Raw genomic sequence first — 24,783 nt, forward strand, 5'->3', positions numbered from 1 at the left:
CCCAGATGCACTCCGATGTCCAACGATACATGAATTCAAACAGCAAAGGCAGTAATTATGCAGGTTCACTGCTGTGTCAGTTTCTTTCTCTCTCTCTCTCTCTCTCCTGCATTGACCTCACCATGTGCTTCCTTTGTCTGCTCTTCTCCCTTTTAGAACTGCTGTTGTTTTGACTTTTTTTTGCAAAGTTCCAAAAACAATGCAACAGCATATAAAATAGTAATTACTGCTCCTGGAATTCGAGGAAATCACTTCCAACATCTAAAATACCTCAAAGAAGGAGCAGCTGTTACAGCCAGAAAGTTTTTCCGTCCTCCATCTTGGATTACCCAGAAGCTTGATAAATTCTGTTTTGTTTAAAACTAAGTGGTTTGACCAGCCTCATCTCTCCTGGAATATCCATGTTACACCTGCTTAAAATAATGAGCAAAGTTATGGTCTGGGCTAACATTTCTTGAAATGTTTTGAGGGTGTCTGGCTTGGTCCATAACACCTAAAAATTGGTATTCCTTCACATACCCCACACCTCTTCCTTCCCTTACATCCTATAAAAGATCACCTATAACCCACCTCTTAGTCTAAAGTTTAGATCACTATTTCCTCTTCCAATGTCTCGGAGTCGTTTTTTTATGTTTTTACAAAGGGTTTTGGGGTTCTTTCTAAATGAGAGATGTTAAAAGATTGTTTTATTACTTGTTATCATTTAGTCCCTCTCATTTATAAAGCACCCCAAAGTAAAATATGACAACTAAAAGGGCTCAGGGCCAGTGGAAGAGAAAATAATGGCTAGTGATGTGAAGTTTAAGCTAAGAGGTGGTTTATAGAATGTTTTATTTCTTATTATTGTCATTAGCTCCTTTCAAACCATTGGGCACCTCCACCTCTCACTTCCACCAAGTCATCTCTTCTCCATGAACCTGTTTATAAATCATTTTTACAGCCGTTGAACACCTCCTTTCCAATTATTTCCCTGTTGTCAAATGGTTCCTGTCTCATAGTACAGTATGTTTGCCAAGTTGGAAAGATCTTAAGAAAGATAAATGTAGATCATGAACAGAGCTTGCTACAGCAGACATGGACAGCAGCCAATCAGCAAGAATTAATAATTCATTTTCCAACTAGGTCACAAGTCATTGGAAGACCAATCAGAAATTCTGATACACTTTCCAATGGGAAAAAAATAAATTCAGACCATTTGGAACTCTGACCCAGAGGGATGTGAAGACTCAGTCATTGATTATTCTTAACACTGAGATTGATACTTGCTTAAAAATGTGCTGCTGGAATAGCGCAACAGGTCAGGCAGCATCAAAGGAACAGAAGAATCGAAGTTTCGAGAATAAGCCCTTCTTCAGGAAACTGAAGATTGAGATTGATAGCTTTGTTCAGATCAAAAACATCAAGGCTGATGGGAACAGTGTAGGAAGACAGTGTTAAGGAGATCATGATTTCATTGAATAGCACACAGTAGGCTAGAAGGGCTGAATGGCCAGTTGCTGCTCATTTGTTCTTATGGCTGATACTGGAATGATACTGGAGTGAAGATTGAAGCCAAAAGCACGTTTAGAATCGTGTCTTAAAATTATATGGGTGAGAAAGGAGAGGCAATTTCCTACGTTTGGGAAGTCAGCAACACATTGGAATTGCTGCTGAGAATGAGGAAAGAGTGGTTTGGAGAAATTTGTTTACAGAGAAATTATTTGGAGCATGTTTTGTCAGAAATAAGACAAAACCCACTGCAGAATTTTAGGAAAAATTTGGAGGAATATTTGAAGAGAAGCAATGGGGCAAGAGCAGAGGAGTATGATTTAGGAAGAAGATAAAATCCAGATTACATTGGTTCATATTCTGCTCAATCGTTTCCATTTATTTGTTACTTTTCCTGCATTGTATTAAGCCACTCTTCCATGGATATAAAATCAATCAATGAACTGCATGAAATTTGCCTATTATTGGATATTCCATTTTATTTATTGTTGTTGAAGTAACTGGAAAAGGGTTAGATATTAGCTTTCAGAATGAGGGGTGTGTGTAAAATAGGTTCAGGTAGTTAGCCCATCATCTTCATGCACACCCCGAAGGGGCCACCCCTGTAGATATTTCAATCAAACTTCTCAGAGATGTTTGGTGCAGGTGGGATTTGAACTTGCATCTTCTAGAGCAAAGATAGGTGTAGAAACCTGCTGGTGGTTCTAAATTTTGGTGAATGAGAAATAAACAGGATAGAGTTGGGTGCAGTCCTTCAGGAGATGCATGTCTCATTAGGACTGTAATTTGGGAGGAGATCACCTTTTTGGAGAAACATTGCAACAGTTACCATGTGACCCTGAACTGCTACCACCAAAACAAATAAAATAGACTTTTATTTTTCATTTGCTACATTTCTGGGCCTTTACAGTGCTAGCTAATTGGCTACTCCATTTACATTTTAAAAACAAATATACTTCAATAATTGTACTTCACAATTAATTAGTTGGCTGCAAAGTGCCTTGGGATGTCCTGTGGAGTCAGTGTAAATGGAAGTTCTTTATTTTAATGGCCTTTCCCAATTCCTAAACTCTATTATGCTTTTATCAGACTTGTAATATTAGGAAATAAGCGGCATTCAACTGAAAGAAAGAATACATTTGTTAGAATGCATTTCAGTGTCAATTTAAGAACATCAGAAGATAATTTGGTTCCTTAAACCGTATCCCTCTGCTTTTTTAATTGTTTAATTGTAGCATCCAGCTGTCTGAGCAATTATTTTACATGTTTATCTTGGGGTAAAGATATGTGTAATATCTCCTGCAAATTTACATTCCACCCCTTTACTGCCTGATCCTACTTTTCGGTTTAATTTTTAAAAAAATATTGGCTTCTTTTCCCCTGCTATTTTATATTTTATTTGATGGGATAGTACCTTAAGGGCTTTATTTTTGGACTGCAAAGCTTGTTCTAATGCATAAATTATACTTCGACAGTGAAAGTCTTGTGATGCATCTCCATTTGTGTTTATTTGGAATCCTCCAGAACTTGCTGAATTCTGAGTTTTGGTGTTCCTTTTATCATCCTTGGGCTGCTGTTTAACAGTTTTAAAGGCTTTTGAGATCTATAAAGTGTTTTTTTAATGTGGTGTGAATGAGAAAATTAGACATTTCCATCATGTAACTAATGATGGGATAATAAAATATTCAGAAATTAGAAGAAAAATAATTCCCTTTACATGCTCCTTTCATGTTAGCTGAATGTTCCAAAACTAAACTAATCCTGGAGTGTAGCCTCTTGTTTTTGTAGGTAAATATAATAACCTATACACAGCACAGTTGCACAAAGAGCAAATAAATTAACCAGTTCATGTCCCTCAGGTCTTAGATAGTACCTGTGCACCCTTGATTGAAACATCCTGGTTGGCTGGGACTGTTCACAGAGTGGATTGGAAAATAAGCTTCTCCTACATAGGGATCACTGTTTTGGAAAAATAGAGCAAATGTCATTTAAGGCAGGTGAAGTAAAGACCCTTCATACAGAGGGTTGTGAATTTTTGTAACTCTATCTCAAAGGGCAGTGGAGACAGAGTCTTTGTATATTTTAAGGCAGTGTTTTGGATCTTTGATAAGCAAGGGGGTGAAAGGCAATCAGGGACAAACACAGAGAATGCTGGAGAAACTCAGCAGGCCTGGCATTAATTATGGAGAGAGAAACAGAGTTAATGTTTCGAGTTCAGTATGATTTTATTCATCACTTTCTCTGTCGGTCTTGCCCCTGGATCTCTCTCTCTCTCTCTCTCTCTCCCTATTTATTAATCCTCTAGATCTTCCTCTGTCTCCCTATTTATTAATCGTCTAGATCTCCCTCTGTCTGTCTTTATCAATTTCCCGGATCTCCGTCTGTCTCTGTTTATTGATTCTCTGGATCTCCCTCTGTTATTAATCCCCTGGATCTCCCTCTGTCAGTTTATCAATTTCCTGGATCTCCCTCTGTTATTAATCCCCTGGATCTCCCTCTGTCGGTTTATCAATCTCCTGGATCTCCCTCTGTTATTAATCCCCTGGATCTCCCTCTGTCAGTTTATCAATCCCCTGGATCTCCCTCTGTTATTGATCCCCTGGATCTCCCCTCTGTCAGTTTATCAATCCCCTGGATCTCCCTCTGTTATTGATCCCCTGGATCTCCCTCTGTCAGTTTATCAATCCCTGGATCTCCCTCTGTTATTGATCCCCTGGATCTCCCTCTGTCAGTTTATCAATCCCCTGGATCTCCCTCTGTTATTGATCCCCTGGATCTCCCTCTGTCAGTTTATCAATCTCCTGGATCTCCCTCTGTTATTGATCCCCTGGATCTCCCTCTGTCTCTCTGTTTACTCATTCCCCTGTGTGCCCTACCCCTGGCTCTCTCTCGCTCTCTCTCCTTCTCCCCCCTGTGCAGGGTGCTGCGGGACTGGCATTAGCACCTTCTCCCGCTAATCCTGGAGGGCTCAATCCGCACAAACTCTCTGCAAGTGGGAGCCGGGAGCGGGGTAACTCGATGCTGCCAGTTGCCATGGTCACAGGCCGGTTCAGAAAGCTCTCGGGCCCATATTAGGGACTGTATTCCCGCCTCATCCTGACATCACTGGGCGCAGAGAGCCCTCCCTCCAGCCGCCTCTCGCTGCCTCCCATTGACGCCGCCACTTCGCTCCAGTTTGCGGAGGTTGGCGGCGCCGAGTAGGAGCGGCGCAGAGTCGGCGCAGAGCCGGGGCAGAGCCAGGGCAGAATCGGCGCAGAGCCGGGGCAGAATCGGCGCAGAGCCGGGGCAGAACAGGCGCAAAGGCAGCGCAGTGTCGGGTAACCGCGGCGGATCTCCAGCCCAGCGCCGAGACTGTGCAACATCGTCGGGCGGAGCGGCGGAATCGAGCGGGAGGGCAGCAAGTGGCCTCTGAGAGTGTTACCCCCACCCCCCCCCCCCCCCCCCACGACCACCCCTCACCCTCTCAGCTCTGCCTCCACCCCCCCACCCCCCTCTCACTCCAGGGGAAGGGGGGGCAGGGTGGGGGTGCCGGCCGATCGGTCGGTGCTGCCTTCGGAAAGTTTCGCTCAGGGACAGTGAGCTCCCGCCGCCCGGACTCACCGCCGGGATGGAGCCGGCTTTAGGAGACTGGAGGACGGCTCGGCTTCTGCTGCTGGTGTTGGCGCTGCTGCTGCCGCCAGGTAGGATGGGCATCTGGGGGGAGAGAGGGGGCTGGAGGGGGGGAAGTAGGGGCTGGAGGGTGAGGGGTGGAGATGGGGGCTGAGGGGAAAGGGGATTGGGCTGGGGAGAGGGGATGGAGCTGGGGAGTGGGGAGAGGGGATTGGGCTGAGGGGGAGAGGGGATGGAGCTGGGGAGTGGGGAGAGGGGATTGGGCTGAGGGGGAGAGGGGATGGAGCTGGGGAGAGGGGATTGGGCTGAGGGGGAGAGGGGATGGAGCTGGGGAGAGGGGATTGGGCTGAGGGGGAGAGGGGATGGGGCTGAGGGGGAGTGGGGGTGGGGCTGAGGGGGAGGGGGCTGGGGAAAGGGGATGAGGATGGGGCTGGGGGCGCATGGGGCTGAGGGGGAGAGGGGATGGGGGGCTGAGGGGATGGGGGGCTGAGGGGGAGAGGGGATGGGGGGCTGAGGGGGAGAGGGGATGGGGGCTGAGGGGGAGAGGGGATGGGGGACTGGGGAGAGGGGATGGGGGCTGGGGAGGGGGCATTGGGCTGAGGGGGAAAGGGGCTGGGGAGGGGAATGGGGCTGGGGAGGGGGGGGAAGCAGCTGGGGAGAGGGGATGGGGCTGAGGGGACGGGGCTGAGGGGGAGAGGGGACGGGGCTGAGGGGGAGAGGGGACGGGGCTGAGGGGGATGGGCTGGGGAAAGGGGATGAGGATGGGGCTGGGGAGGGGGATGGGGCTGGGAGGGGGATGGGGCTGAGGGGGAGAGGGGATGGGGGGCTGGGGAGGGGGATGGGGCTGAGGGGGAGAGGGGATGGGGGGCTGGGGAGGGGGGGTTGGGGAGAGGGAATGGGGCTGAGGGGGAGAGGGGAGGGGGGATGGGCTGGGGAAAGGGGATGAGGATGGGGCTGGGGAGGGGGATGGGGGTCTGGGGAGAGGGGATTGGGCTGAGGGGGAAAGGGGATGGGGCTGGGGAGGGGGGATGGGGCTGGGGAGAGGGGATGGGGCTGAGGGGGAGAGGGGATGGGGCTGAGGGGGGAGAGGGAATGGGACTGGGGAGAGGGGATGGGGCTGGGGAGAGGGGATGGGGCTGGGGAGAGGGGATGGGGCTGATGGGGAGAGAGTAAGACACTGAGGGGCAGCAGAGACTAGGGGTGGTAGGTGTCCTCAATGACGATCGAGAGAGTCCCGGAGTCGGAGGGAGGGAGCCTCGGCAATGGGGAGGGGGTTTGAAATGTTCCCACTTGGAGAGGGTTTGAGCCACGGCTGAGAGCTGCAGCACGATGTGCTCGCATTGGTCACGGTGAAACTCTTACTGTTCCTGCAAAATATTACATTCGGTCAGAAAACAGAAAAAAAAAATGTACGGCTAAACTCTCTCTGTATCCCTTTTCCATTAGTCAGCCAAGAAATAAGACAATTATTTATCGCGTTATGTTTCAAAGTTGCGTTAATTTCCCCTCAATCTAACATTGGGTACATATATATTTTGTTAAATATCAGACTTTTTTTGGAGGTGGGGGGGAGATTGTGCTTGTCAGGGACAGGCCTCGAGGTTGATTCTGGAGAATTGGCTCTCTGGTTGCAATCCAGCATCTAGATCTATACTAAACTCTGCTTCAGGAGCTGCAGACTCCGCTTTCTCCACGATTAGAATTACAGCCCAACCAGGAAATGTGTGTCCGCTGTGGAGTCAGACCGAGAACTTAACAGGACCGACACACCAATCGTTATTCATCTTCTGAGGATTCCCTTAGCCCAGATCCCATCTCCTGAAATTGACCTTCACCTGAATGAAGACAGTTTTAAAAAGTCAGTTAGTGGATTCCTGTCAGCCCGCGCCTCCCTTTAATCTCCAGTTTCACGTCTCCCCTTTTTTCCAAATGGTTGTTTTGTTTTTGTTTCTGTACTCTCAGTTCTCTTTTTGGATAGAATTGACGACAAATCTCTCAGCCCATATAGCTCATTATATAAATCCTAATTTAATATCTAACATCTGACTTATCTTTCACTCATGTTGCTTGCCAAAGTAAGATATTTTAAATCCTAAATTTTGATCGTATAGTTTTCAGCAATGGTTCTGACACATTGGAGGGAATATGCCTATTTTCCTATGTCCTTCCTCAGTACTCATGGCTTTGTGCTCTGCACTAATGAAACAATAGTGAATTGAGCCCTGCGTTGCTACATTTCTAAACTGCAACCTACTTCAAGATTTTTTTGTGTTACTCAAAATATGAACAAGAAAAATTACCCACATTTACATGTTGATAATAAAATTACATTACAGAAAACCTTGTTTGAAGAACACTTCAATATTTGGGAATTGAATATTTCCGGTTAAAGATTCTTCACTTTTGGCAATGTTTTTATAATTGTCTCGTCAGTGCTACATGAGTATAACTTAATGGGTTGTGTAGATTTAGTTTATGCTGTGAAAGAATTGCATTTCGAATTTGAGTTTCAAGTATTGAACTAGATTATTAGTTTCTCTTGCATGTCATTAAAACCATAAACTGAGTTCATAAGCATGTGGATTCTTTGTGACCTTAGGAAGTTGATCGGTTTCTTGGTGTTTGTACAGCCTGAGGCTTTGAGGTGAAGCTGGAGTTGTACTGCAGCCTTATTAATGCTGTATATTCCAACATGACTGTGGTGATGTGGATTTTTAATGTGATTCAGTGTAACCGGTATCAGAACAGCCAACTGACACATCTGTTAAGATTTGGAAAATGCACAAGCACAACAGTTTCCTTTGTGTGACATTCTGTTGTGATTATATATTGTCTCAATCCTTTTCTGTCGCACTTGATTGTTAGCCCTGCTAAGCTGAGCACCTTACTATCCTCATGAAGTTGCAGGCTAGGAGATTTGGAATTCACATTTAAATATTCTGCTTCAGTATGCGGTTTACATTCGTTTAAGTTTTGAGAACCCAATGGTAATTGCCTGGGGGAATGGGAATACAATTTCACTTTTCCCAGATCCATTGAGGTCAGTTGAGAGCAGAGATTTACCATGCCCTGTTATTAAAGGCTTTGTGTTGCAGAGTGGCAGACTGACTGGGAGAGATGCTGTGATAATTTTGTGTTGATATTGTCCCTGCAGAGAGGATTGTCTTAAATCTTTCCTTTTGCATGTTTTTGGATTATTGACATTGCATTGACGCAATTCATTAATTAGCAGCCAAAGTAAAAAAGAGCAACTTTAATTTGTATAAAGGCTTAGATAAATGTTTGATGGTTAGTCATACATGTCAGAGCACTGCTCTGTCGTCTCATTGATGATTAAGCTGGTCAACAGTGAAGAATGTTTGCTTCCAGAGAGATTTAAAAGAAATCAGGCTTGTAGGGTTTCTTGTAGCAGGCGTCACTGATTTATATCTTCTCCCAATTCTCCAGACACTTAACACTGCCTCCTTTTGTAGGCCAGCTCCTAGTTATGGTGAATAATGTGTTTCCCATAGAATCTCAATGATCACAGACAGCAACTGGAAGTCGCATTTAGATAGTTAGTGCAAATTAATTTGAGAGTTGCATTCCACAGTAATCTAAAGTTACAATAGTGATACATTGATACAGTGCACCAACAGTAACATCAGCTTTACAGTCAATGTGATATTTATGTTTACATTGTGTCCTGTAATGAAACACCCTGCCACTATCTCCTTAACACTTGTATCGATATAAGATTGTAGGGATTCTGCAACAGTGAGGTGATGTAGGAGAGGAGGAGATTAACATACATTGAGATTGTGGCAAAGCAGTTTTGAAAAGTACCGTTCTGTCAATCGGCTCAAAAGAAAATCCTGTCTTCTGACCCCACCCCCGGCTATTTTCTTAATCTCAGCATGTCCCAGATGGCACTAAGATATTGTCACGTGTCTGAGATGAAGTGTTGTTCCATAAGCCGATTTGTTGATGCTTCAAGTCCTAATTGAGCCAATTTTCAATCCTTTGTCATCTGCTAAGATGAAAAATAGAATAGTTTCATTCTGGTGTCTTTGGCACAGTTGATGATTAATTGAGTGCTTGTGAAGTTAGCTAACAATTTAATTTTCGATATGAAATTGGGGAAATGTTAATTTGTTCAAGGATGGAGGAAATGACACAGAGCGTAAAGCCTGTAAGACAAGACCATGTCAGTTTGTCTGCTCAGTATTAGCGTTGCAAGTGTGAGTAAGGTATGGGATATCACAACAATCTCCGTTTCATTTGAGTGCTCTATATTTGGGTTAGGAGCAGGCTGTCAGGCCTATTGGCCAGTTCCTTCCAGAAGATAATCTGATCATTCCACATTGCGTTCTACCAGCCCATTACCTATCACTCCTTATCAAGAATTTTTCTATCTCTATCCTAAAGATATTCAAAGACTCTGCTCCACTTCCACTGTCTTTTAAGATAAAGAATTCCAAAGACACTCAAGCCTGTGTGAAATCTTCCTCCTCAGCTCCGCATCCTGCCCTGCTAGCTTCCTGATGATGGAGCAGCACTCCGAAAGCTTCTACTTCCAAATAAACCCGTTGGACTATAACCTGGTGTTGATTTTAATCTCTGTTTTAAATGGACGAACCATTATTTTGAAACAGTGACTCCTGTTTGTAGATTCCTCCACAGAATGAAATGCATTTTCCAGATCTGCCCTGTCCAAACCCTTCTAGATCTTGTATGTTTCAATTTGGACACCTCTTAATCTTCTAAACTCCAATGAATCCAAGTCTGGTCTGCTCAATCTGTACACATCAAGCAACCCACTGATTCCAACTATTCGTCCAGTGAACTACTTCTAATGCATTTTGGTACTTCCTTTATATAAAGCAACCAGTACTGCGTACGGTACTCAGATGTGGTCTCACCCATGTCCTCTATAACTGACGCATAATAATTGTTTTCAATTTCTCTTGCAATAAGAATAGCTTTCAGTTAGCTCTCCAAATTACTGCTGTGCCTACACACACATTCATTATGACACCCAGATCCCTCTGCATTTCAGAGTTTGTAACTTCTGACTAGTTGTATAATATGCTCTTAATTCTTTGTCAAAATGGACAATTTTGCATCTTTCCACATTATACTCCATTTGTCAAATGCTTGCCACTCACTTAACTTGTCTATATCTCTTGGTAGCCTTCTATTGTCTTCTTCACAGCTCAATTTTCTCCCGATCTTTGTGTCATCAAATTTAGCAACCATGCTTTCAGTTTTTATTTCACTTATGCAAATTGTAAAATGTTGAGGACCCAGCACTGATCCCTGTGGTACAACCCTCAAAATGCTTCACAAATTCACAAACCTGACTGCCCTGGTCAACCCATCATCTCAGCCTGTTCCTGCCTCACCAAACTTATCTCTGCCTACTTGACACCATCCTGTTCCCCTTGGTCCATGATCTCCCCAAATACATTCAAGACACCACCCTTGCCCTCCACCTCCTCTATGACTTTCATTTCCCCGGCCTCCAACGCCTCATCTTCACGATGGACATCCAATCTCTGTATACATCGATCGGCCATAATGAAAGCCTCCAAGCCCTCTGTTTCTTCCTCTCCTGCGGACCCAACCAGTATCCTTCCACTGACACACTTGTTCGATTGGCTGATCTGGCCCTCACCCTCAACAATTTCACCTTCAAATCTTCGCACTCCCTTCAGATCGCAGTGGTAGCCATTGGCACCCGCATGGGCCCCAGCTATGCCTGTCTCTTTGTTGTGGAACCGTCCATCTTCTGTAGTTACACAGTCACCACTCCCCACCTCTTCCTCTGCTACATCGATGACTGTATCAATGCTACCTCATGCTCCCACAAGGAGGTTAAACAGTTCATCAATTTCACGAACACGTTCCACCCCAACCTCAAGTTCACCTGGACGATCCTGGACCCCTCCCCTTTCTGGAGCTCTCCATCTCCTTTGCCAGTGACCAACTCAACATGCACATTGACTTCAAACCCACCAACTCTCACAGCTACCTGAACTACACCTCCTCCCACCCTGCCTCCTTTAAAAATGCTATCTCTTATTCCCAAACCCTCTGCCTCTGCCGCATCTGCTCCCAGGAGGACCAATTCCACCATAGAACATCCCAGATGGCCTCCAAATTCAAAGACCACAATTTTCCCTCCCACGTGGTCAACGATGCCCTCCAGTGCATCTCCTCCACTTCTCGCACGTCTGCCCTTGAAACCCACCCCTCCAACCATAACAAGAACAGAACCCTCTTGGTCCTCACCTTCCATCCCACCAACTTTCAGATACACCACATCACCCTCCGCCATTTCTGCCACCTACAAACAGACCTAACAACTGGGGATATATTTCCCTCCCCACCCCTATCTGCATTTTGTAGAGACCATTCCCTCTGCCACTCCCTTGTTAGGTCCATGCCTCTCCCCCACCAAGCCACCCTCCCCTCCCAGCACCTCCCCTGCCTCCACAGGAAATGCAAAGCCTGTGCCCACACCTCTGTCCAAGGCCCTAAAGGATCCTTCCACATCTGACGGAGATTTACCTGCACTTCCACACACGTCATGTACTGTTTCTATTGTGCTCAATGTAGTCTCCCTCCTGTACACTGGGGAGAGAGGCTGCCAACTTGCGGAATGTTTCAGAGAACATCTCTGGGACACACGCACTAACCAACCCCACAACCCTGTGGCCGAACACTTTTATTCCTCCTCCCACTCCACCAAGGAGAGTCAAGTCCTGGGCTGCCTCCACCACCAAACTCTAGCTACCTGATACCTGAAGGAAGAACGCCTCATCTTCTGCCTTGGGAACCTCCAACCGTGTGGGATCAATGTGGATTTCACCAGTTTCCTCATTTCTCCTCCTCCCACCTTATCCCAGATCCAACTTTCCAACTTGGCACTGCCCTCTTGAACTGTCCTACTTGTCCATCTTCATTTCCACCTATCCGCTCCACCCTCCTGTCTGACCTATCACTTTCACTCCCACCTTCATCTACCTTTCACATTCCCAGCTACTCCCCCAATGCCCCCACACCATCCCGCTCACATTTATCGCTCTGCTCCCTTGTCCCACAAGCCTCATTCCTGATGAAGGGGCTCATGCTCCAAAAGTCCACTCTCCTGCTCCTCAAATGCTGCCTGACCAGCTTTGCTTTTCCAGCACCACACTTTTTGCCTCATTATGCTTTGCCAATCAGAAGAAGACTCCTTTATGCCTACTGTCTGCTTGTTAGTTAAACAATCTTCTGTCCATGACAATATGTTATCCCATGCACCACAAGTTTAATTTCCACAGTAACCTTTGATGTGGCACCTTATCAAATGTCTTCAGTAAATCCATTGGTTCCCCTTTATCTGTAGTACATTTTCATTCTTCAAAAAAACTCCTGTGAGTTAGTTAAATGATTTCCATGTTTACTCAGCGTAATTAACTTGAACTTCTAAGGGCCATTCTATAACACCTTTAATAATAGCTTCAAAGATCTTTTTATGACACATGTTAAGCTGAATGCCTTGCAAGTTTCCTGTTTCCTGTCTTCCTCCCTTGTTGAATAAAGGAGTTGCATTCACTATTTTCCAATCTCATGCAAATCTTATGCAAATTTAGGAAATTTGAAACTAACACAAAATCTATGTCACTAGCCATTTCTTTTAAGACCTGAAGATGAACTCCATGAGAAGCCAAGGACCTATCAGGCAGCATGTCCAACAATTTGCTCAGCAGACTTTTTTAAGATTCAATTCCTTGTAGTGTGGAAACAGGCCCTTCGGCCCAACCAGTCCACACCGACCCTCAGAAGAGTAACCCACCCAGACCCATTTCTCTCTGGCTAATGCAGCTGGGCAATTTAGAATGGCCAATCCACCTAACCTGCACATTTTTGGTCTGTGGGAGGAAATCGGAACACCCTGAGGAAACCCATACAGACACAGGGAAAATGTGCAAACTCCACACAGACAGTCGCCTGAGGCTGGAATTGAACCCAGGTCCCTGGCACTGTGAGGCAGCAGTGCTAACCACAGAGGCACCGTGCCATCCCAAAGATTGTGATATTCCTGAGTTCCTCTATAATGAAGAGCAATGCAAACTAAAAACAGCAGGAGGAACTCAGCAGGTCTGGCAGCATTTGTGGAGAGAGAAATGGAGTTAATAATTGAGTCCAATATGATTGTTCTATTGTTCTGAAGAATAATATTGATCTTGTTGAAGTTGATCTTGCTTCACACACCTCCTGTGCCGTGTAACTTATATGCCTCACTCTGTCTAAACGCCTTATGATCTGTATCTGCTTATTATGATCTGCCTGTTCTGCTTGTACTTAAGCTTTGTTTACATGTGACTACAATAAATGAAATCAAAGAATCGTGTTTGACTTGAAAAGTTGACTGTTTCTATCTCTGCAGATGCTGCCAGACTTAGAGTTCCTCTAGCACTTTCTGTTTTTGTTTTAATATCTAGCATCCATAGTATTTTGTTTTATTATCAATGCAAAATACGTGTTAAATTCAATTGCCATCTCCTTATTTTCCATTATTAGTTCCACTTTCTGTAGGACCAAAGATCAATTTGTTGATTCTTTGTGTATCTTTCTTAAATCTCAATGCAAACTTTACTGTGTGTTTTTATATTTTCTAATTGGCTTTCACCCCTTATACTCTAATTTTAGCCATCGTATTCATTTTTTCTTTTTTTTACTCTAAAATTTTGTCCACTCCTTTTTGTTTTGACCTTTCACCCATCTTTATGCAATTACATACATTTTCTTTCAGCCTGCTACCTAGTGATGCTGTTCTTGGATATCTGTGAGTTGGATAATGCAACTACAATATAATACATTTAAACTAGAATCGTAGAAATCACAGAACAGAAGGAAACCATTTGACCTACTGTGATTATGAAGTCATTATCTGCAGAGATTACTCAAGTAATGGTCTAACTGGGCAAGTTAACCTAATTGTAAATGATTACCAAATTCAGAGTTCACTTGTGCCAGCTTGGAAAAAGAAGTTTGTTGCATATTTAATTAACTGATGTACATTGGATGAAGAACTATCCATGTGTTCATCTACATACACAAAATGATGCAAATTTGTTTTTAATATGAATCTGTCTAATATCTATATATCAATGACATAAAAGCTGAAAATATTGAAAGTACTCAGCACTGAGATCACTGAGCTGAAGCCATTAGCTCTGATTTCTGTTCCCACAGATACTGTCTGACTTGCTGAATATCTTCTGAATTTCAGCTTCTGCAGTATTTCACATTTAGTTTCACTGACTGTAATCTATCTTCATGATTTGTTCACTATTGAAGTCTGCGACATTGTGTATTCAGCACAATTCAGTGTGCCATGCTTACCGATAAACAGTGGTGCCATAGGAATAAAAGAAACCATTCTCTTTTTTTTTATCAGACTGCTGGGTTGCAGTCACCGACTGACAGTTTTACAGCCCCTGGCTAGATTGTCTGCACCATTTCAGATCTGCATCCTGTTAATTCCAATGAGCATCAGTTTTTTTTCAGCATCTTTGAAGTAGGACAGGCAGATTAAATCAAACTTTGTACTTGTGTTTAAATAACACACAAATGGTTTGTAATTTGGTTATTTTGTTTTTAATTTTTTTTAATAACTGTTTACTCAGGATGCAGTCTGTGGCATGCCCAAATGCTGAACAGCCAAAATCTTTACAAAGATCTTTACAAACGTAGCTCTGAATTCTTTGTTCAGAGTACAAACATTGACTAATGAATGCAAATTGCTTTAAATTTCCCTTTAATGCCCAAAATAATTTTGGGACTAGGGCATCTGGAGGCCAGACTCATTTGTTGGTCCAATGACCCTCCTCTTCACCACCACAATTTCTTCTGGAAATTTCCTTCTTTTCCTCATGACACCTTTCGTTCCTTCAGTACAACCTCTCTGTGGTGCAATAGGTTATTGATTATGGCTCCTACTTTCTCAGACCTTCGACCTCTTCTCCCTCTTAACTTTGAAATTAAGGTCCACCATATGTCAGCTCTCTCAGGACAAGGCCCCTACAATACTTTAAATTTAAACCATCTATTCACTGCTTCCAGACTTACCATGTCTCTTACAGTTCCACCTTGATGTTATCCTGTGACGTATACCTCAGTCAGTTGTGTTGTTTCCCTTAGAGATCTGTATGGGTTTTTTTTCCCCGAGGTATTATGATGATGATAACTGTGATAAAGTCTGGTTTTTGTCACAATTTTCCACTCTTCTGGCTTGATGCTTCTGCACCTTAACTGTCCTTGGTCAGTTCTGCTGCTTGTCATGGGTGAGTGGATATTTGAAATGACCATTCTTTATGACTCGGGTTTGAAAGTGAGTGTTATTATTACACTTGTACATGGTCAGTTTTACACAGTTGTTTATATAGTCATCAGAGAAACCTGTCGGAGCTTCCCTCTTCTGTTTAATCGAAGCATTAAGATCACTTGAATCAAATCCTTCTCCCCACCCCACTGCTGTTTTTTTGATGTTTATTAAGCTAGCATAGATCATAAGTTTGGTCTGCATTTGAGCTCTCAATTTTCTAAGCATGATGAAAATCTTTCAAGTTAACACAGCAGTGTTGGGGATGAGATATATAGGCATTTGTAAATAGTCATGTAGTGAGGAACTGCGCAACTTCTGCCAGTGTAGAGTCTCTTTCAGCAGTTGATGAACAGACACTGGGATGTTCAACACAGAATCCAAACTGGACATGTCATCAATGGAAACATTAGATGCAGATAAGCAAACGACAGGAGTAGGCCATTCAGCCCCACTTGTTTGCTCTGCCATTCAACAAGGTCATAGCTGACCCAATCATGGCCTCAAATCTATGGTGAAAATGTGTTGCTGGAAAAGCGCAGCAGATCAGGCAGCATCCAAGGAGCAGGAGAATCGACGTTTCGGGCATAAGCCCTTGGCTTATCCTGCGATTCTCCTGCTCCTTGGATGCTGCCTGACCTGCTGCGCTTTTCCAGCAACACCTTTTCAGCTCTGATCTCCAGCATCTGCAGTCCTCACTTTCTCCTCAAATCTATGCTCCTGCTTTTCCCAGAGAAGCATTGACTCTCTTGTTATAGATCACCCTGTGCCTTACAGTGACCCTACCTTCACCACCTTTAGTGAGAAGAGAGTTATAAAGACTCTCAACCCTCTGAGGGGAAAATATTGCTCTGGATCTCAATTTTGACTGGGGGAACCACTGATTCTCAAATGGTGTTCCCTAGTTTTAGTAACTATGGTGCAGCTAGGAAGCATTTCCACTCTCCTACCTTTACTTCTATGAAAATCCTAGAAAAATATAACCTGGTCATTTACTATAACCTGGATGGTGGAACCTCGCTGTGTGTAAGTTGGTTGGTTGTTGTGTTTCCATCTGTGACAGCAGCGATGTTCACCGTGAGTGATCTGTGCTAGGTTTCCCTCCTATTTTGTAGTTTTGTTTTTGATCTTTTATTATAACGCTTATCAAATAATCTCAGCTTTTCTTCACCCTAACTGTTTAATTCCAATATTGTGTTGCCAATATCTGGGGAATATCTTGCTACATTAGTATTTAGGTTTCAGCATCTAAGGTCCCTGTCCAATCACACTTCACCTTTTTGAGTGCACTGTGAGAAATCTGAATTATAGCTTTAACCATGTGCAATGCAGGATAACTCCAAAATGAAAGCACTTAGGATAGGAAAATAAACTTCAAAATTGTTTCTATTTTAGTGTAGCACTCTCCCACCCATGCTGTTTGTTGTCATTTGGGACAGGGCCACTACAATGTATTTTAAAAAAAGTGAACTCCCTAGCATAAGACATTACATCATTCCAATTAGTGTAGTTTATTGTGAAGAAGTGGCGTGTAAACAAGTATCCAGGTCAGCAAATGCCTAAACTCCATTGAGGCATAAGGAAAACTATCATCTCTCTGGTGAACTGCAGTTCGAAACTAAAAACAAAATTGTCTCCTCATTAGAATCTTTACAGTGCAGAGCTGCATTTAGCTCTGCATCCCTCTGGTGAAGGGATGGATGTATTGATATACAAAAGGCATTAAGAGATTTAAAGCCAACCCAGGTGTGAATGGGCATAATGTGTACTGTGGTCAGAGGTACAGGGATATCCATATAATACACAGAGGTTGACGGTGCTGTTAGGGGCACTTGGAAAATAATTCAATAATAGTTGCCTAAACATTGGATTGAAATCAATGTGGAAGGGGCAGATGCAAATGAGGCATGGTTGTGTATGGCAAAGTTATAGACAAAGTGATGCAATTGTGATTTTACAGAAATTGACAAGAAGTTGTTTCCCCTGACTGGAATGTTTATAACTCAATAATAAGTGATCAGCTGGCGAGGTGTACGAAGAGTAATGGCTTCACTGGTTGGCTTGTGAAGCTTTGGACTTCTCTGGCCCTCAGGGCTGTGACTCCTCCATTATTGACTGTGTCATCAATACTGAGATCAAAACCCCATGTTTAGGAAAGTGGAGTTAATATCCAACTTCAGTTGTTCTCTTATTGAATGATAGAGCAGGTTTGGGACTGCAGAGTCTCTTTGTCCCATTATTCTGTTATGCGTGTCACACAAATCATGTGTCCTTCTGGAATCTTAACCAACAGTGGTTATACCTGCTATGTTGTGGGGCCACCATCTGTAATATGGCAGGACCTGGGGTGCAGGGGCGGGTAAAGGACATGGAAGATGGTGTTTAGGCAATAAAATTTAAAAAAAATTATTGGGGTGATGCAGTGGCTCAGTAGTTAGCACTGCTGCCTCACAGCAACAGGGCCCCAGGTTTGATTCCAGCCTCAGGCGACTGTCTGTGTGGAGTTTGCGCATTCTTCCCACGTCTGCATTGATTTGCTCTGGTTTCTTCCCACAATCCAAAAGATGTGCAGGTCAGGTGAATTGGCCATGCTAAGTTGCCCATAGTGTTAGGTGCATTAGTCAGAGGGAAATCGGCCCGGGTGGGTTACTCTTTGGAGGGTTGGTGTGGACTGGTTGGGCCAAAGGGCCTGTTTCCACACTTGGGAATCTAATCAACAATTGAAATAAAATAATGTTTGCTGGCATGGCCCATGTCTCCCATGTGGTGGGGTTTTGCATGTAGGTTGAATGGAGATGTGCCTTTCTGATGTTACTCCTCTTCAGCAGGAACAATTACCTTTTGCTTCTTCACCTGCTGGTCTGGCATAAGCCTGACTGAATTGAAATAGTGTTTGATGGTTATAAACAAAATGAAAGAACCACAGATGCTAGAAGTCTGAAAAAAATCCAGTAATTGCTGGAAAATCTCAGCAGATCTGGCACCATCTGTGGAGAGAAATCAGTTAATGTTTTGGGTCCAGTGACTCTTCTCTAGAACACATGAAAACAGAGGAAAAGGGTTTTGCAAAAATGGCCACTGGACCCAAAATTCTGATTTCTCTCCTCAGATGCTGCCAGACCTGCTGAGATTTTCCAGCAATTTCTGTTTCTTTTAATGGTTATACCTGTTCTATCAGTAGCTTCAACCATAGTCACCACCAGAATTTCCTCCCAAGCTCTATCTCCGGTCTATCTACAACATGTACACTACAGCACTTTAATGCAGAAGGTGAGCCATCTTTTTCGAGCTGGGCAATAAATACTGACTTTGCCACATTGCACATCCCAGGAACAAATTTTTAAAAAACAACAGTGACCCTTTAAAAGTAAATGGTTGCACCTGATAGATTGCAAATCTCATTATGCTGCAAGTGCATAGCTCGGGGTCGAGAGCTGATTTCTGTATGTAATTTATAAAGGGAAGTGGTGAGATCTGATTGTAATATTCATTAACCAGTTTGCTTCTATAATCACTCAACCTGTAGAGCTATCCCAGGAGACTGCTGATCTGCTTCAACTGAATTCACAGGCTGCCTCTCTCCTTTGAGCATATAGCAGTATAGGCCATTTGGCCCTCGATGTTGTGCCAACCTTTTATCCTACTCTAGATCAAACTAACCTTCATACCCTTCATTGTACTATCTTTATGTACCTATCCAAGAGTCGCTTAAATGTCCCTAATGTATCTGACTCAACTACCACTGCTAGGTAAAAACAAGGGCTGTAGATGCTGGAAACCAGAGTCTAGATTAGAGTGGTGCTGGAAAAGCACAGCAGGTCAGGCAGCATCCGAGGAGCAGGAAAATTGATGTTTCTAGCAAAAGCCCTTCATCAGGAATACAGGCAGGGAGCCTGCAGAGTGGAGAAATAAATGAGAGAGGGGTGGGGGTGGGGAGAAAGTAGCATAGAGTACAATAGGTGAGTGGAGGTGGGGATGGAGGTGATAAGTCAGAGAGGTGGTGGAGTGGATAGGTGGAAGGGAAAATAGGCAGGTAGGACAGGTCATGAGGGCTACCACCGCTGGCAGTGCAGTTCCTGCATCCACTTCTCTCTATGTATAGAACATATATGTGTCTGACATCTTCCTTAAACCTTCCTCCAAAAATCTTGAAGTTATACCCCCTCATGATAGACATTTGCATCGTTCACTCCAATGAGATTGGGTTTGCACAGAATTGGTTCAGCACAGAAGCAGACTGTTTGTTTGGTCCAATATTTCTGTACCACATTATCATAACTCTGCATGTTATTTGTTTTCAATAGCCTGTTAAGCTTACCTTCATTTTAGATATATTGAATGTGCTGGACTCCACCACACACTCGTGCACTACCTCCCAGGCATTAACCACACTCAGCAAGAGGGAGGTTTTTTTTCTGTTATCACTTTAGCCAATTACTAGAGTCACAGAGATGCACAGCACAGAAACTTACCCTTCGGTCCAACTCATCCATGTCGACCAGATATCCCAACCTAATCTAGTCCCATTGGCCCATATCCCTCTAAACCCTTCCTATTCATATACCCATCCAGATGCCTTTTAAATGTTGTAATTTAACCAGCCTCCACCACTTCCTCTGGCAGCTCATTCCATACACGCACCACCCTCTGTGTGAAAAAGTTGCCCCTTAGGTCCCTTTTATATCTTTCCACTCTCACCCGAAACCTATGTCCTCTCTATGCCTCTTCACTCTTGATCCTTTCCTAAATGGGTGCAGATTCCCTACCCACTGTGTGCCCACTCGTTGTTTCAAATACTTCTGTAAAATCACCTCTCAACCTTCTTTAAAGAAAATGGTCCCAGCCCCTTCAATTACACTTTATAACTCATTTCTGACACCATTCCATTGACTCTTCTCTGAATTCTCTCATATTTTGCATCCTCCTCCAGAACTGGGTGCTGTACTACAGCTGAGGCCAATCTAGTGTCTTGGACAATTTTACCACTACCTTTTTTTGTACTCTAGTTAATAAAGCTAGGATAAATTGTCCTCTATTAATTGGTTTATCAAACTGTCCTTCACATGTATACACGCATCTTCTAACCTGCTCACCCATTTAGCGTTGTAGCCCTTCGTTTATACTGTCTCTCCACATTCTTCCTAATGAAGTTAATCACCTCAAGTTGCTGATCTTGTATTTTCTTCCTCTTTTTGAACAAGGATGTAACATTTACAGTTCTCCAGTCCTCAGGCACCACACTTGAGTCTAATGATGACTAAATATTTCTGTACAACACCTCCACAATTTCCACGCTCACTTCCCACACCGTCCTCGACTGCATCTCTTCAGATCCCAGTGCCTTATCAATTTTTTAAAATGTGTTTTATTGCATCAAACTGGTCATTCCAAATCTCAAACTGAATACATTCTTGCTTTATAAGATTGGAAGTTTGAGATGAAATGCTTAAACTGGTAGCAGAGTTGATGTGATGTTTGTGGTCTTTGTTTCTAGTTATAGACTGTAGCACTGTGATGTTTTTGTGGATTTATTAAATTTCATGAGCAAAAAGAAGTGTATATGATTCATGAGTTTCTTTGTAGTGATGGTAATACCAATATTGAACGTGAAGGCAGTTTGTTTTCTGTGTTTGGTTGTCTATGTACTCTTTTCATCAGCACTCACTTTGCTTTGACCAGCTTGATGTCTGATTAGGTTAGATTCCCTGCAGTATGGAAACAGGCCCTTCGGCCCAACCAGTTCACACCGACCATCCAGAGGTTAACCCATCCAGACCCATTTCCCTCTGACTAATGCACCTAACACTATGGGCAATTTAGCACGGCCAGTTCACCTGACTTGCACATCTTTGGTGTATTTGGAAATCCACCAGCTCCTTGACTCTCTGAATGAATAAATGTTCATCAGCAAAATCTCTGCTTGCCTGGTCTAGAGGACATGTTCTGTCCAGAGAGCTGCATGGCTCATTGATCCAGGTTCAGGCACTGAGAGGCTGGTAGAGTAAGTACTGCTGAAACAGAGTGTGTAGTCAGTACGTGATCTTGCTGAGCACTTTGTTCTCAACTGAAGGACACACCCAGGAGACTGACTTGCTAGATTATCTGGAAATGAGCAGGAGCAAGTTAGCCTCCATTATCAAAGTCCTTTTAGGTAAAGAATAAGTAATCTACTTGTAACCAAGCACCTTATCACTAAAGTCATCGGCAGTAGTTGAAGGTTTGAATTCCTTCTTGTTTAGCAACAGGACCAACTCTCGAGTAACCCGACTCAATGTGAACTATGACCAAATTGTTACTGTCCTTGGACCTGTGCCACATCCTACAGAATTATAACTCCACAAACTGAAGCTTCAGCCTTAGCTGCTTGTCTGTTGGTGACCCAATTAATGTCAGCATTATCTTCTGCAACTAGCTTGAACATTGACATTTGCACCCATTTTTTAAGTGTATGCTTTCAGCAATTGTTATCCCAAGACTGATGTTCCTCAGCAGCTGCATGATAGACATTTTCCATCAGGGTGACAATCAGACCTACAGTGAGAAGTCTGTGTTAATGCTCACCACTTTGGCAGTTGCTTTCAAGAAGGAATGATAGCTGAATTACAAAAGCTGCATCTTTTATTTCTAAAACAGCACCTTGCACTTGTGTCGTTATCTGACTTCAGGCTGCTGTAGAAGCTGCTGTGCAAAACAGGAGTACTTGACATATTGGGGCCTCAAGATAGCATTAAAAAGTCCTAATCAAACAGTGGCATTGTCTCACATTACTCATATTTAACATTTATAGTAATTAATGCATGAAACTGTTGTTACTCATTAAAATTAGCCCTCTTGACCCTGAGAATTTGAAGCAAGGAAGTTAATTATTGAGTTGCTAACTTTTATAGAGTAGTAAATAGCTGTCAAGCACCCCTTCTGAATAAAAGCAGGAAATCACTTTATTTTGATTTTTTTTTTCCCTTATTAATTAATAATCGCAATATTTAAAGTTGTGATATCTGATAAATGGCTGTTTGGCAGTGCTCATGCTTTGTTGCTTCAGTTTTTGTATTGCATTCATCAGGACAAGTGCAAGAATACCAGATTCCAAACAAACTCATCAATTTATAAAAACAAGCGTAGGACTGTGATGACTGAAGATTTGAAACAAATGCAGAAATTGATGGAAAAACTCCAATCTGGTAGTATCTGTGGAGAGAAGGCAGAGTTTAAGTTTCAACTTGAGATATTATCTCTGTTTCTTTCTCCACAGTTGATGCCAAACTTGCTCAGTTTTCCCAGCGATTGCTGTTTTATGTCAGCCTTGTATGCAGTATGAAAAAATACCGATTGCTTAGCAGTTTGACTCCGGCTGACTAGTCATCGACATGGAGAAAGCAACAAGTATCTATGACATCCTGATCATAGCTACTGTTCACGTTGTTACATGCTAAAATCTAAACCATATTTGTTAAAGATATGGCAATGAGTTACAAGTTGCAATCTACTCAACATGAAGTTACATGACTAGCTGTTCATGGTAATGCTTCACAGGAAGTATTGGTCATAATTACAGAATTGAGATGTGCAACAAAGCACAATGAGAATTGAATTTGATTCAGGCTTCAATGGTCTTGTTATTTTTAATATATAATTGTTTTAACAGTCAAATAGCAAACTGGAGTTCAATTTCGATGTCAAATAGACCTGATTAAAGCTTGAGAGCTCGAAGATCCAAAATTGAAATGAAAATTGGCACTAGGATTGAAACTATTGTGACATGGAAAGTTTCCATAGTAAAATGGGAGCACAGAAAATTATAATAGAAAAGTTAGAGCACATAATGGAGGTTGATTGTTTTATCTGATAAAGGTGATGGCTGAGTGCTTAGCACTGCTGCCTCACAGCGCTGTCGACCCAGATTCAATTCCAACCTCTGGTGGCTCGAAGGTTGAAGACAGAGGGTGGTGGTGGAGGATTGCTTACCAGACTGGAGACCTGTGACCACAAGGATCGGTGCTGGGTCCATTACTTTTTGCCATTTAGAGAAATGATTTGGAAATAAGCATAAGAGGTACAGTTAGTAAGTTTGCAGATGACACCAAAATTGGAGGGTGTAGTGGATAGCGAAGAGGGTTACCTCAGATTACAACAGGATCTGGACCAGATGGGCCAATGGACTGAGAAGTGGCAGATGGAGTTTAATTCAGATAAATGTGAGGTACTGTACTTTGGAAAGGCAAATCTTAGCAGGACTTATACACTTAATGGTAAGGTCCTCAGGAGTGTTGTTGAACAAAGAGACCTTGAAGTGCAAGTTCATAGCTCCTTGAAAGTGGAATCACAGGTAGATAGGATAGTGAAGAAGGCGTTTGGTATGCTTTCTTTTATTGGTCAGAGTATTGAGTACAGGAGTTGGGAGGTCATGTTGCGGCTGTACAGGACATTGGTTAGGCCACTGTTGGAATATTGTGTGCAATTCTGGTCTCCTTTCTATGTGAAACTTGAAAGGTTCAGAAGAGATTTACAAGGATGTTGCCAGGGTTGGAGGATCTGAGCTACAGGGAGAGGCTGAACAGGCTGGAGCTGTTTTCCTTGTGGTATTGGAGGCTGAGGAGTGACCTTATAGAGGTTTATAAAATCATGAGGGGTATGGATAGGGTAAGTAGACAAAGTCTTTTCCCTAGAGTCGGGGAGTCCAGAACTAGAGGGCATAGGTTTAGGGTGAGAGGGGAAAGATATAAAAGAGACATAAGAGGCAACTTTTTTATGCAGAGGGTGTTACATGTATGGAATGAGCTGCCAGATGATATGGTGGAGGCTAGTACAATTACAGCATTTAAAAGGCATTTGGATGGGTATTATGAATAGGAAGGGCTTAGAGGGATATGTGCCAAGTGTTGGTAAATGGGACTAGATTAGGTTAGGATACCTGGTCGGCATGGACGAGCTGGACTGAAGGGTCTGTTTCCGTGCTGTACATCTCTATGACTGTCTCTGTGGATGTGGAATTTGCACATTTTCCTCATATCTGCATGGGTTTCCTCCTACAACCCAAAGGTGTCCAGATTAGGTGGATTGGGTCATGCTAAATTGACCCTTAGTGTCCATCAGTGTGCAGACCAGGTGGTCTATCCTCTGGGTAGGGGGCTGGGTTTGGATGGGATGCTCTTCGGAGGGTCGGTATGGACTCAGTGGCCTGAATAGCCTGCTTACCTGCTGTAGCGATTCTATGATTTGGTGTGTAATGAGCATGAAGTTAGATATTTATGTACAGACCAACCTGGCATAGATATTGCAAAACTGAAGGCCAGTACAAAACATTTACAGCACGATAGGCCATTGAGCTGAAC

The 24,783-nt window shown here is 43.3% G+C and overlaps 1 protein-coding gene across 5 annotated transcripts in view; it reads left to right on the top strand.

The window, feature by feature from the left end:
- Positions 1–4,617: 4,617 nt before the first annotated feature.
- nectin1b (nectin cell adhesion molecule 1b) overlaps positions 4,618–24,783 on the top strand; it is a 541,045-nt gene continuing 520,879 nt past the window's right edge. For 3 of the 5 annotated variants that reach the window (XM_072593460.1, XM_072593459.1, XM_072593461.1), the window contains exon 1: positions 4,619–5,168. In XM_072593460.1, coding sequence (XP_072449561.1) covers positions 5,096–5,168 — 73 coding nt within the window. In that variant the 5' untranslated portion in view covers positions 4,619–5,095. Of the gene's footprint in view, positions 5,169–24,783 lie in introns of all 5 variants that reach the window. The other 2 variants (XM_072593457.1, XM_072593458.1) reach the window with 2 other exon arrangements.

This window comes from Chiloscyllium punctatum, chromosome 23 (assembly GCF_047496795.1).
Source record: "Chiloscyllium punctatum isolate Juve2018m chromosome 23, sChiPun1.3, whole genome shotgun sequence".
NCBI lineage: Eukaryota > Metazoa > Chordata > Chondrichthyes > Orectolobiformes > Hemiscylliidae > Chiloscyllium > Chiloscyllium punctatum.